Below are 18,190 nucleotides of genomic sequence, written 5' to 3' on the forward strand. Positions count from 1 at the left end.
CCTTTGGAATGAGACAAGATACTGAATTCCTAGAGTGTTGTGCCCAAGAACTGAACCAGAAGATGTAGATGTATCCCAGTAAGTTTGCCCTTACTGAACACCTCGGTGGAATAAAATCTTTGAACTTCCCAACCTCTAATTATTTCACCTCCTTCCAGTAATTAGCAGGACTCAAAAGAGGCCTCGAGAATACCAAGTTTTCTAAGGAAACAAATGAAACTCACCCTGCAGTGAACAAATGCACAAACAAAGAGCATGTAAAATATGTTTATTGTTCTTTAAAAGGGTTCAGGGTTTGGTTTTAAATCAGGCTGCACACCTTTCATCAGTCTGACATCTCTCTCATCATGTCAAACTGGCTTCAGCTAGCAATACTTCATTAAATCCAAAAGATAAAAAAACTTAATTTTGAAGAAGAAAATCCAGTTCTGAGAACAATTAACATTAGTCTACAATTTAAAACAAAATGAGGGCTAATGTTTCATGTTGCTTTACACACCCTTCTCCTCATACAGAACCAGGAATGTAATTTTCCTAACTCAGGCAGGCACTGATACTGGCGGACACTGCACACACGCACATACACACACACACACAAACACACTTGTTTCTCTGTCTCTCCCCGCAAACAACAAAAATCAGAGCATGTCAAAGGGAAAAGGTTTGTTATGATACTGATCAAAACCCTTGGAGTCAATAGACAGTCCATCTGAGCTTAGAGAACATTCTGTTTTGATCTTAAGCCTATGTTAAAAGAATCTATTGTCATGTTCTGAAATAAAGAATTTTGGATAGTACCATCATTTTCCACTTTAAAATCCACTTTAAAATCCAAAAAGCATTATTTTGTTTTGTTTTCTGGGATGGGGGAGGAGACAATCTACAGATTTTCATTTAAAGAGCAAAACAACTCTGGCATAGGAGATAGGCAATTCACACAGCCAGCGAATGTCTGAGGTATCACCAGTGACAAGGTCTCGGTCCATTCCTACTGGCCTAGCTGATCCTAACAAAACGGGAAGTTTATGGCTCTGCATAGCAAATTCCAGCAGATGACCCTAAACCTTTAATCAAATTCTTAGAAGCAGAGCACTAAGAAATGTGTAATATTTAAATGAAGAGTGCAAGAGCCCCTGATGGTGTCCTTCAACTTGCTTTGTCGATACAGCCTGGTCACAACTGCCTTCCACAAAAGAGCAGAAAAACAGTTTTCTAGATCAGCACATTGAACCCCACAAAGAATCAGCAAAAATGATACTACACCAATTTCACTAGCAACATAGTCCTTTTGCTACTGGTTGGGCTGTTCTAAGTCTCTCTCCTACCCTGTTAGGCCTGTGGACACATACTCACTAGGCATTGTTGGTTTTATCTCATAAAGAACCTAGTAAGAAAATAACAAGGCAATCAGTGGTTAAACTGAACTGTACATATAGGGAGCAGTTTGGAAAATACTCATAACAGGCATTTTCTCAAGTCCAAAATATTGTGTCTTTGCTGCTACTCCTCTGTTCCTGAAAATTCAGAGTACAAATAAGTCCTAAAATAAAAATTTTAAACTACCAGTATTCTCTGGTATCATTAGACAGAAAAGCAGAGCAATGCTACATTACAGACCACAATTCTACAAGGTGTAGAAAGTGTGTTAACTCTGTCTGAACACATCTTTAGTGATGGACTGGAGTACTCCCCTTCAGAAAACAAGTTTCTGGAATACCCACTTAGCTTCATTGGTTGGGAAAGAGAAGAATTTGACTCTCAGCTAAGTCTGAAAAAAGAGACTCCTCTTAAAATGCCATTTCCCCACTAACTTACCAAAACAAAAACCCAAACAAAAGGCTCTTGGCTACTGTGCCTAATGTATAGTTTTCAAGAAAAGAAACTAACATGAATACCCCATCATCAGTAAAGACTAAAAACCACCTGGATCATATAATATATATGCCACTGCCTTTTTTTTCTTTTTTTCTTTTTTTTGGTGTTTTTGGTGGGTTTTTTTTGTGTGTTTTTTTCCCTAAAAGTGCCCCGGTGGGCTTAAGGCTGCCAGACTGCACGCACATCTACAGCAACAAGGGCTTCTCCTATTCCATCTACAACTTGTATCGGGAGGAAGAGCGGAGTAGGGAAAAGGAGAGAAGAGAGGAAAATTGTAGCCCCCACCCCCTAATCCCAAATAAAGAAAAAAGAAATTCCACAACAGGGAGATACATCTATGTGCCAAGCATAATGGAAGAGTGCGCTCCCCAAACAGAAGGTTCTGCACAGGCTAATGTTCTGCTGGTTTTCCTTGGAGACCTATTTTGAAAAAGTTAAAAAAGACAGGAGATTCTGAAATAATTCAATCTGGCAGAAATTCAAACTCCAACACTAAGAGCAAAACCATTCTCCACTGAATTAATCCCTTTTTTCTTTCTCTTTTTCTTTTCTTAAACATTTTATTCACGTTATAGAGGGATTTGTTTGTTTGCTTTTTCCAATCATTAGGAGAGTGGTTGAGGAGTACTGAATCCATCACTACTTTGATGACACAGTCAAGATTCCAGATTCACATTTCCAGGTACCAAGAGTTCCCTCTAAATGCCACAATCAAGTCAGCCTTCGTTTATGTTTCTTTCTACTGAACACAGCAATGCCCATTGGTATCTCTGAAGCGTAATCGCATCTTAGGTCGGTATTTCTCCAGGTAAAGCAGCTGTTTGGAATTGAATGCTCCCCTTCTTTTTCTGAAAATACAAGAATGGCAAACTTTATTATATAAAAAAAGAACTAATTCACTGAAATGCATTATTTATGGCCCAAAGCCACTCTAACGCCACAAAGCCAAAAATCAACGTATTTCCCATACAACATCATTTCTTAAGTTTAAATACGAACTTTCCAAGAATAGACAAAGTTTCTTTGCTGACTCTGATTAGTCTATTAATTGTTTAATAAAAATAAGATTTATCCAGAGACATCTGACTATACTCTAGATTAACATATTCTTCAGATTAGAACTGGTAGCGAGTATTTATATGAAGCAGCAGGCACAGACAGCATTCCTTGAAAGATGTTACCTTCCTAGAGCTGCTACCATTCATTTCATGCCCTGTCATTAATAGCCTTTTTTTTCCTTTTCTCCTCTTTTTTAAAGAAAAGAGGGAAAGGCTAAGAAAATAAATGCCAAAGAATTCTGGACAGCAAAACAGCAAGGCCCATCACTGGAGACTGAGGCCAAGATTCTGTCTGGGAACTACCATCCTGACTTTATGCCTCAGCAGGTCACTTATGAGTCCCAGGTGATTAACTTCTTCTCTATAGATTCTGGTTTGCCTCTTGGTTATAGACAGTTGCATATTAAAGGTATTTTGGACATCCATTAAGAGAGACACAACACCACTGAGATTCTTCTACCTAGCTATTAATTTTAAAGATTCCTAGATATTCAAGTTATATACTGGATATATTCTACAATGTCCACATTTGCTGCTTAAACTAGAAAATCTTTAAATCTGGGAACCAGTAGTCTTACAAGTCTTTTTATCACTTGCTCTTTTTGATATCTTCAAACAAACAATATTTTAAACCAAAAACAGCAAATTATGCCAGTCTATAATGGGTACTTTCCATAATTCCTCTCTCTTATATGATCTTGCTTCATGTGTTTCTGAACATAAAACTTCATACTCACTGTCTTATAAACTGAACTGCATCTTCATACTTCATTCCACATTCAATCAAAGCAAGTGCAACCAGCACAGGTGCCCTGCAAAGAGAAACTCATTTATAAATATCCACACATCTTTGGAATTGAAGGATTTTTTTAAAATCCAGATTACATGTTACCAAAAATTGTCCCCAATTTTTGTTACAAATGGATTTTAATATATTTCCTTATCAAATACTAAAAAGATGCTAGAATTCAACAATATCCTTTTCGTAAGCTAGGAGAGAGTGTCAGAGAATTGGTAATTAGGAGCAGCCTCTATATAAATATATTTTTTAATGTCTCAAAGGAAATGAAGTTTTTTAAAAAGTCCAATTCAGGGCACTGACTTTGGACTAACCTAAATTGACCCAAGTCAAATTAGTAACACTACCACCTTTGCCCCTCAAGATAATGGCTGAAACTTAGAAACTTTACTAAACTATAAAAAAGGAAAACAGCATACAAAAGGGCTAAGGAGAAGTAAGAGTCTGAGTCACCACTGCCTGCACTAATGTTTTGAGTCAAAGTACACATCATAAATTGACATTTAACCTGCTGTTGATGAGAGTGTTGTAACACCATTCCATGCAATGCTTGAAGAAAAAGGTTTTTAAAAAAAATCAAAGTTAATTTTTGTTCTCCAACATATCTCCTTTTAGGAGTTTAAAGCTCAGTCATCTGCTTTCCACCTATTAACTTCCCATATATCTCAATCCAAAATTAACCATGTACAGATTTTTAAAATTTTGTTGCCTATTTCAAAGACCTGAACCTTTGGCTACTTGAAATGGGGGGAAAAAGAAAACATACTGAATTAAGACTGTATTTTTAGCTCAAAGATAAGATAATTACATTAAGTCAGTTTCAAAACAACTGAGCCATCACCCATATATCTAGTATGGTATCAGAATCAGACAACCAATGAAACACAAAAAGCAGCTCTGAGAAATCATATACCAGCTTTTGCTCTTATTTCCTTTCCTTTCAAGCAATTTAATATTTAGTGTAACAAATGCAAATTTCTACCCAAGTGAAATATCTGATAATGAATACACAGACGAAAGGGTAAGAACTTACCTTCCCAATCCTGCAACACAATGCACTGCAACACAGCAACCTGGCTCTTCACGAAATTTGGTTTTTAGTAGGTTTAGCCAATCATCCACTATCTGATTAGGGGGTGGTGCGCCATCATCAAATGGCCAATCCTGGAAAGAAAAAAAATACTTTATATTAAATTGGTATTGTTTCCAGGATTAACATCCCAATGCAGAATAGCTGCACAGTACACAGGGCAGGCCTAATTGAACTAACTATACCATATATACCTACTCTTTTTTTAAAAAATATATCTTTATTGATTTCAGAGAGAGGAAAGGACAGGGATAGAGAGATAGAAACATCAATGATGAGAGAATCACTGATAGGCTGCCTCCTGCCCGTCCCCAACTGGGGATGGAGCCTGCAACCCAGGCATGTACTCTGACCGAGAATTGAACCCTGATCGCCTGGATCCTAGGTCGACACTCAACCACCGAGCCACGCCCAGCCGGGCTATACCTATTCTTAATAACAGGATTCTGGCCACTCCTGAAAATGATCCAAGATCGAAATTCAAGTGTGTCAAATAACTTAGCCTTCCTCAATGAAGTGTAGTCAGAGTCTAATTTTATCTTATGGAAATCTCTTATCAAAGTGATAAGAAATTGGTGTTCCTCAACTATTTTATCTAAATAGATCCGTAAACATAGAGAAAACTGTGTTTAAAGCCAAGACAAAGTAAGAGAAGATACAACACTTGTCCATATGATTTAAAAATCTATTCCGGTGCCCTTGGCTTTTGTAGGTCAGTGGTAGGCCCATGCACCAAAGGGTCGAGGATTCGATTTCAGGTCAAGGGCACATACCTAAGTTGTGGGTTCGCTCCCTGCCCCCTCGACGGGGCATGTGGGGGAGGCAATGAGTCAATGTGCCTCTCTCACACATATGTCTCTCTCTCTCTCTCTCTCCCTCCCTCCCTCCCCCCATCTTCCCTCTCACTTTCTCTGAAAAGCAATGCAAAAAATATCCTCAGGTGAGGATTAACAAAACAAAACAAAAAGTCCACTATGGCAAAGAAGTATACCAACAACTGGTAAGATTACTGGTCTCTACAAATATTTGTGAGGATTATCTCCCAAATAGTTCTAAGATATAATGTCTTTTCTTTAGAAAAAGGCTCTCGCCCGGCCGGGCGTGACTCAGCGGTTGAGCATCGACCTAGGATCCAGGCGATCAGGGTTCAATTCCCGGTCAGGGCACATGCCCGGGTTGTGGGCTTGATCAATGACTCTCTTATCATTGATGTTTCTATCTCTCTCTTTCCCTCTCCTTTCCTCTCTCTGAAATCAATAAGATATATTTAAAAAAAAAAAAGGAAGAAGAATAGAGAAAGGCTCTCTGATAAGAAACCTCCAATAGCACACCATAAGACAGAAACATACTATCATCTTTGGGCTTATAAATATATTTTTAAAAAGTCAAGTAGCAAATATTTTTAAAGCTGTGCCTAAATTATGCTTATCTCATTGAACAAGCACAGTGCCACATAATAGGGTGAGCAAACGAGACCTTTCTCTCAAGTATCCCTTTCTCTCTTTATATTCATCAAATTGGGCTGTTTTTTAATTAAGACCAACCCTTGCACATAGGTTGGTCTTAATTAAAAAACAGGTAGGTGTTTATCTTCCTTGCTACTTTGCAAGAGGTCCAAAGAAACTAACACAAATCAGCTTTAAAGAAAGGGGAAAGTGGATTCACATTTTACATACCCTCTTTTCTATCTAGCTTCAAGGACAGAAATGTAAAAACACAGGGAATTGTTTTTAAACAAAAGACTATTCTGATGAAATTGGATAAGGACACTTTAAGATACTAGAGAAGGAAAAAGAAAAAAGTGACAGAGCATTAAATTGATTCTGCATTCATTATTGGCACCACTAAAGCCCTTCATGTAGCTCATCAGCCATGACAGTACATTATGTTTGATTTGTCAACTACACCCCATAATTAAAGGGCTGTCCATATCATTATTATAAATGTAACCACAGTTTAACTGTAAATAGCAGTAAAACCAGTAAGTACTTTAGTCGAGTTTACTTCTAATACTCCCTAAAATGCACCTAGTTAAGAAACAATAACACAAAAATGCTTCACTTATATAAGCAGTTTCTATTTAAAACAATCATTAAAGTAATAATTTAGAAGCATCTGAACATTAAATTGACATAGCTGAAACCACCATTATTAGTCTTTTTCAATGTGCCTCTGATTTGTAAGAGTGCTGGTCAAAGGAATGAAGGGTCTTATTTTGGGGATATTCTCTCATACAGTGTCCCAAACCCTCTTCACCTAGCAAAAGTAAATTAACAGTCCATCTTAAAATCTGTCTGGGAAAAGGAAAGAAATTTCAAACTTAATTTTAAATGCCCTTGTTTTTTCAAGCTTAAGTTATCATCTAATCATAGCTATTTAAAACAAAAGCCTAGATTTAAAGGCCTGGAATAAATCCCAGACCTATCGGCATTTTCTACAAACTACTTCAAGTTCTTTAGTTCATTTCTATTTCATAAAGGTGTTCATAAACATTACTGGGTCAAACAGACTACAGTCAATCCATTTTCTCACCCTGCCATCTATCAAAACAAACGTATTTTTTATCTATCTACTGGAGAACATACAGTAGCTCTCCCTTATCCACAGGGGATATGTTCCAAGACTCTCAGTGGATGCCTAAAACTGCAGATAGTGCAGAACCCTATATATACTATGTTTTATCCTGTACATACAAACCTATGTTAAAGTTTAATTTATAAATTAGGCACAGTAAGAGATTACCAATAACTCATAATAAAATAGAACAATTAAAACAACATACTGTAATAAAAGTTATGTAAATATGGTATCTCTCTAGCAATTTTTACATTTTTCAGTCCAAACCTATTCCTGAATCTGTGTAACCATCTCTTACTTGTTTGGTGTTACTTGTTTCAGGGGATCCCCTGCTGAAGTGTTCATATAGGCTTAATGCTTTCCAATGCAACATTTTGCCATCAATTGGAATATGTTTTCTGTTCATGTCTTCCATGCACAAATTTAATGCCATTTCCATTTTAACTAAGCACTTATCATGCACTGTGGCTGTAACTTTTGCAGTCTGAGGTGCAAAAGCAAAACCTGCACAAATTTCTTTTCCCTTCTTCACAACTTCACAGATAGAAGACTCATTCCTACTGTGACCATAACAACCTCAGCATGCTTTTTTTCTTTCCTTATTAAGTCGAGAACTTTCACATTTTCACTTAAAGGAAACACTTTCAGACTTCCCTTTGGCATATCTGAATTGCCAGTATCACTACTCTTGCACTTTGGGGCCACTTTACATAAAATAAGGGTTATCGGAACACAAGCACTGCAATACCATGACAGTCAGTCTGATAACTGAGGTGGCTACTAAGTGACTAACAGTAGGCAGCATATACAGCGTAGATATGCTGAAAAAGGAAGGATTCAGGTCCTGGGTGGGACAAAGTGAGATTTCATCACTCTACTCAGAACAGCACATAATTTAAAATTTATCAACTGTTTATTTCTGGAATTTTCCATTTAAGAATTTAAGACCACAGTTGACCCCTCAAGGTAATTGAAACTGTGGAAAGCAAAACCGCAGATTAAGGGGGGACAACTGTATTCACACGGAAAAAAACTTATAATTCAGTCTAGCTTCAGAAGTTAACATTTTGTTTTGTTTAAACACAGGGCTACACCAGAAGTTAAATTTTGGGGTTTTTGTGTGTTTTCTAAACACAAGGCTACATTTTACAAATGTTTATACTTATCCCCAGTGATTTCCAGACCAAACTTAAAGTGATTTAAAAATGAGAATGCAAGCAAATTACTACCATGCCATTCTATTCAAATACATTTGAATACACAGTATGGTTTAAAAACATAATGCTTGGCTATTTATTCTTCTATTTCCACCAAAATGAAAGTGAGGAAACTTTATGGGTCAGATAGAAGATGACTGCCTTACCAACAGGACATTTATTTTGTTTGCACGAACAGCCTTCCCAGCTACTGACCAATTGCAATAAAGACTACAGAACTACCTCTCAATAAAAAGTAGGAATATAACCTTGCACCAATGTCTTCTTTATTATTTTCTTCCTCATTGAGTACTTTAAAAAGTCTCCAGTTTTCATCCTACTTCACTGCCTTCCCACAATCAAATCAAATAGCTCTAAAACACCTAAGACTACAAGGTCATTTCATGACATGCTCCTGTAATTTAGACAACTACCTAAGGAAAAAGGTATAAAATTGTACCTAATATGAGGCTCTTGTTTTCTAAAATAAAACAGCATATACAGAGGCTAGGGAGGATTTTATTTTAAAATAATACCAATCACTTTTTGTTCAAACTGAACTATGAAAATCTAATCATACAAAAAAGCTTCTTAGAAACCTAAAAAAGTATCAGAAACTATGATGATAACTATGGAGCAAGATGCCTTCCCCTTCTCCCTTCTTATCCTCTTCTCCCACCTGTTTGTCCCCTACAAGTTAACTACAAAATATTAAGTAACTAATTTGTACTTGCAAAGTAAGAGAGAATATTTCCATGTGACGTAAGAATGTCTAATGAAAATTACTTGCAGTTAGATTTAAACTGGTAGCCTACAAACAAAAGCCAACTATTGTATTAATTTCCTAGAAAAAATAAAGTGCAAATTTCTATTTTCCTAAAATAATTGTTTACTAAATTTTACCTTTTTAAAAAATATATATCTTTATTGATTTCAGAGAGAGGAAGGAAGAGGGAGAGAGAGAGGTAGAAACATCAATGATGAGAGTCTGATCAGCTGCCTCCTGCACGCCCCTGAATGGAGACGGAGCCCACAACTCGGGCATGTGCCCTGACCAGGAATCGAACTGCAATCTCCTGGATCCTAGGTTGATGCTCAACTACTGAGCCACGCTGGCCAGGCTAAATTTTACTACTTATTGAAAATACCCTGCAAGTGTACACTTTAAGGGCACGAATGACCAAAACTGCCAATCCAAAAGAATTTAAAGGTTGCTATGAATACTGTATTCTCGTAGTGTAAGTTCAAAAAGCAAAACTACTGAGTGCCAAGTTTTATAAATATCTATGTCTGAAAGGTGCAACTTGTTTGTAATAAAAAATTAAAACACTACACACTCACTAGAACGTGGATTCCTTCTTTTTCAACTGGAGCTTTATCATACGTAGCATCACAAACTCGAACCAAAGTTGTCACTCCATACTTCTTAAGTTCCTTTAAAGAAAAACAAATATAAGGGAATTTGCTTTTAGAATCTGCAACCAAAGCTTTAAAAATGTACTACTTTAAAACAATGAGACATCATTCTTCAACAAAAATCAACATCATTCTCATTATGCCAACATATAATGGGCACTCTTGCACTCTCAGTAGAAATGTCAGTAAGACTCAGCTTTATAAAGGGCAATTTAGTAGCATAACACAGAAAATTTAAAAGAACACATATACTTTGACCTAGAAGTTCTACTTCTGGGAATTTTTACTAACGAAATAATTCAAGATATACACAAAGATTTAGGTGCCAGCATGTTCAGCACTGTTTGGAAAGGTAAAAACCTGGAAACATTAATGGTCCAAATGGGATTGGTTAAAGAATGTATGCGCCATCCATACAGAATACTGTAACAGCTATAAAAATAGTACTAAGGAGGTTGGGGGAAGATTTTTTTTTTTTAAATATGCAGTGTGATCCTATCTATATGTATATTTATAAGTATGTGTATGAAGAGAAAAAACATCTAGAGGCCAAGTATTAACAGTTAAGTATTTTTAAAGTGTCCTTTGCTTATCTGTATCTTCTGACTTTTATTTGGTAAACACATTGCTTTTTTTAATTTAAGGAAACAAAAGTTATTTTGAAATTAAGATTAAAAAGTGGTATTATATTACAAAGCCAATTAACATACAAATAATTATAGCCAGAAGCCTTGCTCCTTTAAAAACTTTCCTACAATAATGCCTAATCCAGTGACTACCTATCTTCAAGGCACCACCATGTTTTTATAGTTGCAAGACGACAGTGACTTCTGCCACTTTTGGAATCTATGGCCAAGGAATCCACAGGCTGAAAATAGTATCTCATAATTCAGCCAGGCTTAAAGGTGACTGAACAACCTAAGGACACACAAGCCTAAAATCAACTTGTACACTGCACACAAAGTTAAGAAGCTCAGGACTTATTAAGTATAAATAAGCAGGAACAGTAATATCCTACAAGAAATGTCCATCATTCGGTTATCTGAAGTTATTTTAATTGCTAACGGAATTTATTTTTCACAAAAAAAGCCTTCTTATAAAACATGTTCAGGAAAGTTAAGTATTATATTAAATCAGGAATTTCAAAATACAAATAAAACCCCATTGAAATGAACTTCATCAAAAGTGGTCAGAATATTTGAGGTAGAATATTTGAGGTAGACAAGGGTTTTAGTGTCAGAGACAGTTCTATCACATCTGTGTGCCTTCAGGCAAATTATTAAATTGCTCTGACTTTCAGTTTCCTCATTTGTAAGAGGGAGATAATAAGAGTACCTATATCTCACAGTTATTACAAGGAATAAATGATATACTGAATAAAATTGCTTACTGTAATGCTGGGTACAAAGTGTTCAATAAATATTTTTATTTTTGAAAGTATGATCAAAGAACTGCTAATAATGTAGAAAGGGTATAAGAAAAACATAGTACTAGATAATCCCAAATTCCATAAATGTTCTTTTAAAAATCTGTTATAACTAATCCAACCCATTTCAAAAAAAGATAGGATGACCATTCATATGCCAATCACGAAAATAAATAGCTTTGTGATGAGTTTATATGGTGTTAATTTTTAATGGGATTTTACCTATATATCAATCCAAAAAGTACACCATGCTACAATCTTACCTCTGTGAACTTGTTGAGGGTAGCATTGGTAGGGTTGTGAGTTATCAGAAAACGCATGTTCTCATAGGAGATCTCCACAGGGGCTGGACGGTTCATTATGGCAAATAAAAAGTGTGAGCGTGCGTGTGTGAGTGTGATGGGGAAAATGAAAACAAAAAAAATCAATAAATCCTGAAATGTTTCACAGCAGAAAACATTAAAAAAGACCACTAAAATGCCTATTATCAATCAGTGTTTTCTCTATTCAACGTGTTTATTCTTTAAGAAGCTTCTCTCTTCAAGATAAGCAGAAGTATTCAGAATCCACTTGAATCCAAATTCAACTTGGGCCTCAATGTCTGTAGATGGATACCTTCGGACTCCAAAAACATCCAACTACATACAAAACTTAAGCAGCCTTTACTACATTTAGGCACTAGTGAAACAAGTTAAAAGTGTAGATCACTTTCCACTTTTATTTACTTGATGCTTAATTTTACTGGAGTCATTAAAAGAAATATGCTTGCAATAAAAAAAAAAAAAAAGCCAACTATTTCTGAGGCCAGTCTCGGTGTCCAGAGTCTTCAAGGCAATGTTAATTATGGCACATAGAACCCCCCAAGCTCACTTGTCAGCAAAAACGCTGTGCTGAGCCTGGCAGAAGTCTGCCCTCACGCTCAGAATCGCCATAAATGTGCAACGTATATTCCAACGAAAAACCTGAAAGAGAAAAGCATAAGTAAAATGAACTGGAGGTTGATAGCATCGTAAACACAATGCTCAAAGTCAAGAACATTCTTTATGAGCCTAAAGACATCTGAAATGTCACCAATTTTAAATTACTGCCATCTATAAAGAATAGGATAAAAGTGTATACCAAGAGTCTTAAGAACCAGGGATTCAAAAGTCAAGTATGTGTGTGTGTTTTTCAAAACAGGATCCAAGAAACAAAGTTTCTGCGCTAACAAGATTATTTTTAACTCAAGTCATATGTTTTTATTGATTTTAGAGAGAGAGGAAGGGAGAGGAAGAGAAACATCAATGGGCTGCCTCCTGCACACCACCTACTGGGGACCAAGCCACAACCTGGGCAGGTGCCCTGACTGGGAATTGAACCTATGACCGTTTGGTGTATGGGACAAGGCATAACCGAGCGACACCAGCCAGGGCCTCAAGTCATCTTTAAATGATTAAAAGATCCTTAAAGAAATTTTCCCTCCATGGACTCCTCACAAAGTTCACAATGATCTCCTTTTTCTGCTTTGATGGTTAAGTCTTTCACATACACTCTTTGCTTAAAATAAGATAAATCTATACATGGATGGAGGATATTTACCAAAATTCCACTTTGAGGATTTAATTCTTTCTATCCAAAATATATGCATTGGCCCCCAATTAGGATACTAGTCCATAAAGCACTTCTTTCAAAAAATTATCTTCTTTTCCTCACAACTCTGAGTAGTTGTTACTACCTATGAGGAATGAGGAAAGAAGATCAGAAAAGTGAAGTGACTTGTCTAAGGTGAATGAGTTAGCTGAGCCCAAATTCTAAACCAAGTTTTCTGTTAGTTCCACGTTTTTCCCAATGTAACATAATGTCAGCTGAGACAACCAATGTGTAAAACCCAACCTCTCATTTTCTAGTCCAGTTTACCTTTTTATTATTTCTCACACCACTACCTCTGAAGTACAAAAGCATTTAAAGTTCGATTCACACAGCGTTCTCCTGCCCAAATATTAATCCCTACCAAAAACAAGGCAAGAGAAGTGGTAGAATTTTAACATTATTTTAGGCCTGCTGTTTTGAAACACAGTAATCTTTATAGCTGGCTCAGTCAGTGTCAACATAATCATAATTTCCTCTGGAAACAGGGATCGAGTCAAGTTCTTTCACTTGCCTCTTTCTTAAGCCCCCAATAAATGCTTAATTAGAAGTTTCTAAAAAAGATAAATGTGATCAGACAGAAAAAGACATGAAAAGATAGGACCATTTTCAGAAGAGACTGAAATATAGATTAAAAAGAACCTGGGCTTACAAACTTTCAAGCCTATTCATCTATCCTCAAGTCTTCTTTTTATGACTCTTATGGTATTTTATTTTGTAAGTTACATATATGTGATGTTATCACCATGGACACAAGCACAAAACTACAACATTCCTAAAATATGAAAGACATAAGAAATTCAAAATGGCGTTCTAAGAACTTCAATAACTCAGCAGAATGACTTACCCACTGCAGGGGTGGGGAACCTTTTTTCTGCCAAGGGCCATTTGGATATTTACAACATCATACACGGGCCATACAAAATTATCAACTTAAAAATTAGCTTTGAAAAAAGCTCCCAAATTTATTGACTTTCAAGTCCCACTTGCGGTTGCCTTGGCAGGGCCAGACCAAATGATTTCGCAGGCCTGATGTTCCCTACCCCTGCACTACAGTAAAAACACAAAACTTCTATACTCAAACTGAGAAAAACAAAAATACAAACCACCACTCTTCCTAACTCATAATTCTAACTGTAACTCCAAAACACAGCTACCTTAGATTGCACATTTCATAGAGTACTCCTTGCAAAGTCAAGGAATTTTTTTTTTTTAATCCTCACCCAAGGATATTTTTTCCATTGCTTTTCAGAGAGTGGAAGGAAGGGGGGGAGGGGAGGAGGGAGGAGGAAGGGAGAAAGAGAGAAACATGGATATGAGAAAGACACATTGATTGGTTGCCTCCCACATTCTCCCTGATGGGGGCAGGAACTGAGCCTGCAAATGAGGCACGTGCTCTTGGCCAGAATCAAACCCGGGACCCTTCAGTCAATGGGCCAAATTCTCTAATCACTGAGGCAAACCGGCTAGGGACAGTCAAGGAATTTTAAAGCTAGAAGAAACTTACGAAATCAACTACTCTGACCTTTAAAAAAAAATAAAATAAAAGATGTTTGGGATCCAGAGAAGTCAAAATGTCGGGCAGATCAAAGACAAGAGCCCAGGTCTACTAACTCCCTGTTTATTTTTCCTTCAATTTTGACTAATGAAGGTACCCACGTATTTGTCATAATCTTTTTCATGTAAGTATAATTTTCAAATATTTGTTTGGATGTTCATCTGCAACTGTGACCTTATAAGGGGAGCAAAGATTAATAAGGTAACTACTCAAAGAACAATGGTTTGCATGCAGTGCAGAGCAAAACACAAGGAAATTCTAACCTGTTTGAATCCCTTTGGTTTAATGATGTTATCGCACCTAATTTGTGTGTCAGCTGAGTAAAGGCACTGAAAGACGTCCATTGTAGTGATGGCCAGGGTTAAAAAGTTACAGCCTAGCATTAAGTTTTCTACCTTGTCTCCAGTGTTTGTCTGCTCAGCAAACAGAGCAAGCTTTATCCCATCTTATTCCTCCCAAGCTCATTTTGGAAGGACCACTTCCAGGGTTAAGGATAATTCATTATTAGGTTTTCAATTCTTAACGCCATACTGAGATATCCAGCAAAAAAACTTCTGCCAAATGAAACAGTATGTTCTATCAATGTTAACAGATACATGATAAAAGCAAGCTTCTGCTCCTTCCCCCACACACAAGAATTCAACTACACATCAACAGTTAAATGTTCTTGCACCTGTGAATTCAGATAACTAATGTTAATTCCTGTGACATGCATAAGAATGCAAAGCAAACAGTCTGTAAAAAATCATAAACAACGTACCACAGCTGGAAAGTCTTCTAGCGTAAACTTAGCACCTGTACCCCTTACAGAAAAACCTTCTTCTAAAGTTCTCTCTCTGGCATTAACTCTGCTCTATCTACTTAAGTAAAAATTGATTCTTGCTTTAATTTACCTGGTGATGGAAGAGGCTGGTTTACTGGACAAATAATAGTGGCTAAATTCAAATATGCATCTAAATATTCTCTCCACTCTTTACTTTTATCTTTTATGGAAACTAACTTTTAAAATGTTGCATTTTGGGATATTTCCATTTTTCACAAAAGAATGTAACTTCACTGAAGGATTAGAAAGGATGGTCTGTGAGAGAAAAATCCTTTTAAATTAAGGAAAAGGGGAAGGGAGAAAGAGAAAAACAAAGAAAGAGGGGGCTGGAAGAACAGCAAGTAAGCAGAGGCCTACCAAGCTAAGCTAGTGCACTGCCAATAAGACTAAGTCAATAACAGAAGCCAAACCTCAGTTCTCAAATGCTTCCCATCTCAGACAAGTCTCTTCTCACCCCAACAACCCTTTCCCACTAATACCTGTATGATCAGTCACCTGTCTCCCAGGCAACAAACAAAAGAAAGAGTGTGCAAGTGTGAATCAGTTTACCACTGTGAACATCTCAGGAAATCGTGCTGTGAATATTTTCATGTTTTCTGCCTTTGTTGCTGCTTATTATTAAATTTTTATTTTTCACTGTACATTTCATTTCCTTTTATTTTTAAAGTGTTTATTTATAGACTAAACAATACATTAAAACAGGGAATCATTTGGGGGTCTAGAACAGATTAATTCAATTTACATTATTTGTAATGGGAAAAATGCTTGGGTTTTCAAACAACCTTCTAGAACGAATTAAGTTCCAGAACCAAGATTGTTAGAGTTTAAATGTCTAGTGTCACTACTCTACTAATATAGACCTAGATAAGAATCAAAAACCAGAAGGCATAAAATACAGTAAACCCTTAATTTTGCAGGCCTTGATTTAACGAACTTCAGATTTAACAGACAAAATTTTCAGTCCATATGTCATCTGTGAAAATACCCTGTTAATTTTAAAATGCTTTCAACCAAGATTTGCTTATAATTAACAGGTTATTTTTTTGCTATTAATTCATTGTTTTTTAAAACAAATTTTAGTGAATAAGCTATATGTTGGAATAAACACTATAGTAATTTCGCTAACATAAATATTACAAATCTACAACTATAGTCTACATATTTAAATCCAAGACTCACTGCTTGTAAACAATGTTCAGGGAATGATTAGCACGTGATCATATGGCATCACTCGAGGTAACTGATTCTGTTGTCACTTGGTGTGACTTTCTGCAGATGTTCCAACATGTGCTAAGCCATGCACGCCCCAGCCGTGTGCATTTGTTTACTCATGGTGACTGGTAAATGCACCCCATTTACTAGACCTATTCAGTATAAATTTTAAGTTACGGAAATACACATAGAAAACTTTTCTGTGAAATTAAAACTTTTAATACATACTTAATTTTAACTATACAAACAAGTCTATATAAGTAAAAACAGGTAAACTAACTAATTTGTCAATTTTTTAACAAGCGCATTCGGAAAACCTACTTTATTATATAACACACTTTTAGCTTTAAGGGACACCCGCTCACCCAAATTAGTCTGTTATATCGAGGTTTTATTGTAATACAATATCCATTATTTAATTATGGCACATTTGTAAAATGGAAAACTATGCAGAGGTCAAAAAGAATAAAACAGATTTATATGAACTGTTATGGAAAGATGGCTAATTATCAAGTAAAAATAATTATGCTATACGTTAAGTCCTGCACCTGAAGAATTCTTTCCTCTTGGAGTGTTTTGGGATTTGAAAATAATGGTCTACTCCCAGAACCTACTGTCTTCTCTACTGAAGAACCCAATGTAGAACTGACACTGACATTTTTATTACTGCTTTTATAAGAATCAATAGGTATCTAAATGTTAAGGCATGTATGATCTTTGATAAAGTATTTTATCTTTTCAAATTAAGTTGAATAAAAGTTTCAATATCTTGCCTTAAATTGGTTAACCAGTCTTGTCTAGGACTCAAGTACTATGGCATTTAAAAAATAAAACATTCACAATTTTGATACTTAGACTTCAGACCAAAAAGGACTGAAGCCACACTACTATAATTTATAGATTAACTTACACGCTGTTTGACTAGCTGCGCAAATATGAATATGACAACTAGTCTAGCCTATAAGAACCAAATACTTTATTAAGATAGTGAGTAAAGGTATTTTTATTAATACCTTGAATATATTCAGTGGACTGGATGTGACTTCATAACTGTACTACAATTTTATTCAAATATTTCTGGAATAAGAAAGATGGCTAAGAAACACTACTAAGTGAAAAGAGCAAGGTATGTAACAGTGTGTATAGAAATATTTGTGAGTCCTATATATGCTTTCATATCCACAAACTATCTGGAAAATTATAAAGATAAGAGGTAACAGTGGTTGCCTGGGAGCTAAAAGCCAGGAGCATGATTTACCTTATCATAATATATACTTTTTGAACTGTTTCGATTTTTTTCCATGTACATATGTTATCTTTTTTTAATTCTAGGATGATAAAGAACCTATAATGAGGTACAATCTAATTACATTCTTAACAGTGCTATAACCATGGGATTACAAAGAGCCACAAGAGGGCTAGCCCCTCTGTTCCAGGCAGGCCTATACCTATATATGATTCTAGAAAGACAGTGTTTTTTGTTAAAGATACTAAATTATTAAAAAATTCAGGTCCTGCTTTGGCAACTGTAATT

At 36.0% G+C, this 18,190-nt stretch overlaps 1 protein-coding gene across 1 annotated transcript in view; it reads right to left on the reverse strand.

Annotated features, from left to right (window-relative positions):
- Window positions 1-251: 251 nt before the first annotated feature.
- The window catches only part of PTP4A2 (protein tyrosine phosphatase 4A2), a 29,393-nt gene continuing 11,454 nt past the window's right edge, over window positions 252-18,190 (reverse strand). Inside the window, exons 2-6 of the mRNA XM_016217525.2 lie at window positions 11,701-12,399; window positions 9,937-10,029; window positions 4,766-4,896; window positions 3,671-3,745; window positions 252-2,723 (exon numbers count right to left, since the gene is read on the reverse strand). Coding sequence (XP_016073011.1) covers window positions 2,615-2,723; window positions 3,671-3,745; window positions 4,766-4,896; window positions 9,937-10,029; window positions 11,701-11,796 — 504 coding nt within the window. The 5' untranslated portion in view covers window positions 11,797-12,399 and the 3' untranslated portion in view covers window positions 252-2,614. The remainder of the gene's footprint in view (window positions 2,724-3,670; window positions 3,746-4,765; window positions 4,897-9,936; window positions 10,030-11,700; window positions 12,400-18,190) is intronic.

This window comes from Miniopterus natalensis, chromosome 9, assembly GCF_054644295.1.
Source record: "Miniopterus natalensis isolate mMinNat1 chromosome 9, mMinNat1.hap1, whole genome shotgun sequence".
In the NCBI taxonomy this organism is placed as follows: domain Eukaryota; kingdom Metazoa; phylum Chordata; class Mammalia; order Chiroptera; family Miniopteridae; genus Miniopterus; species Miniopterus natalensis.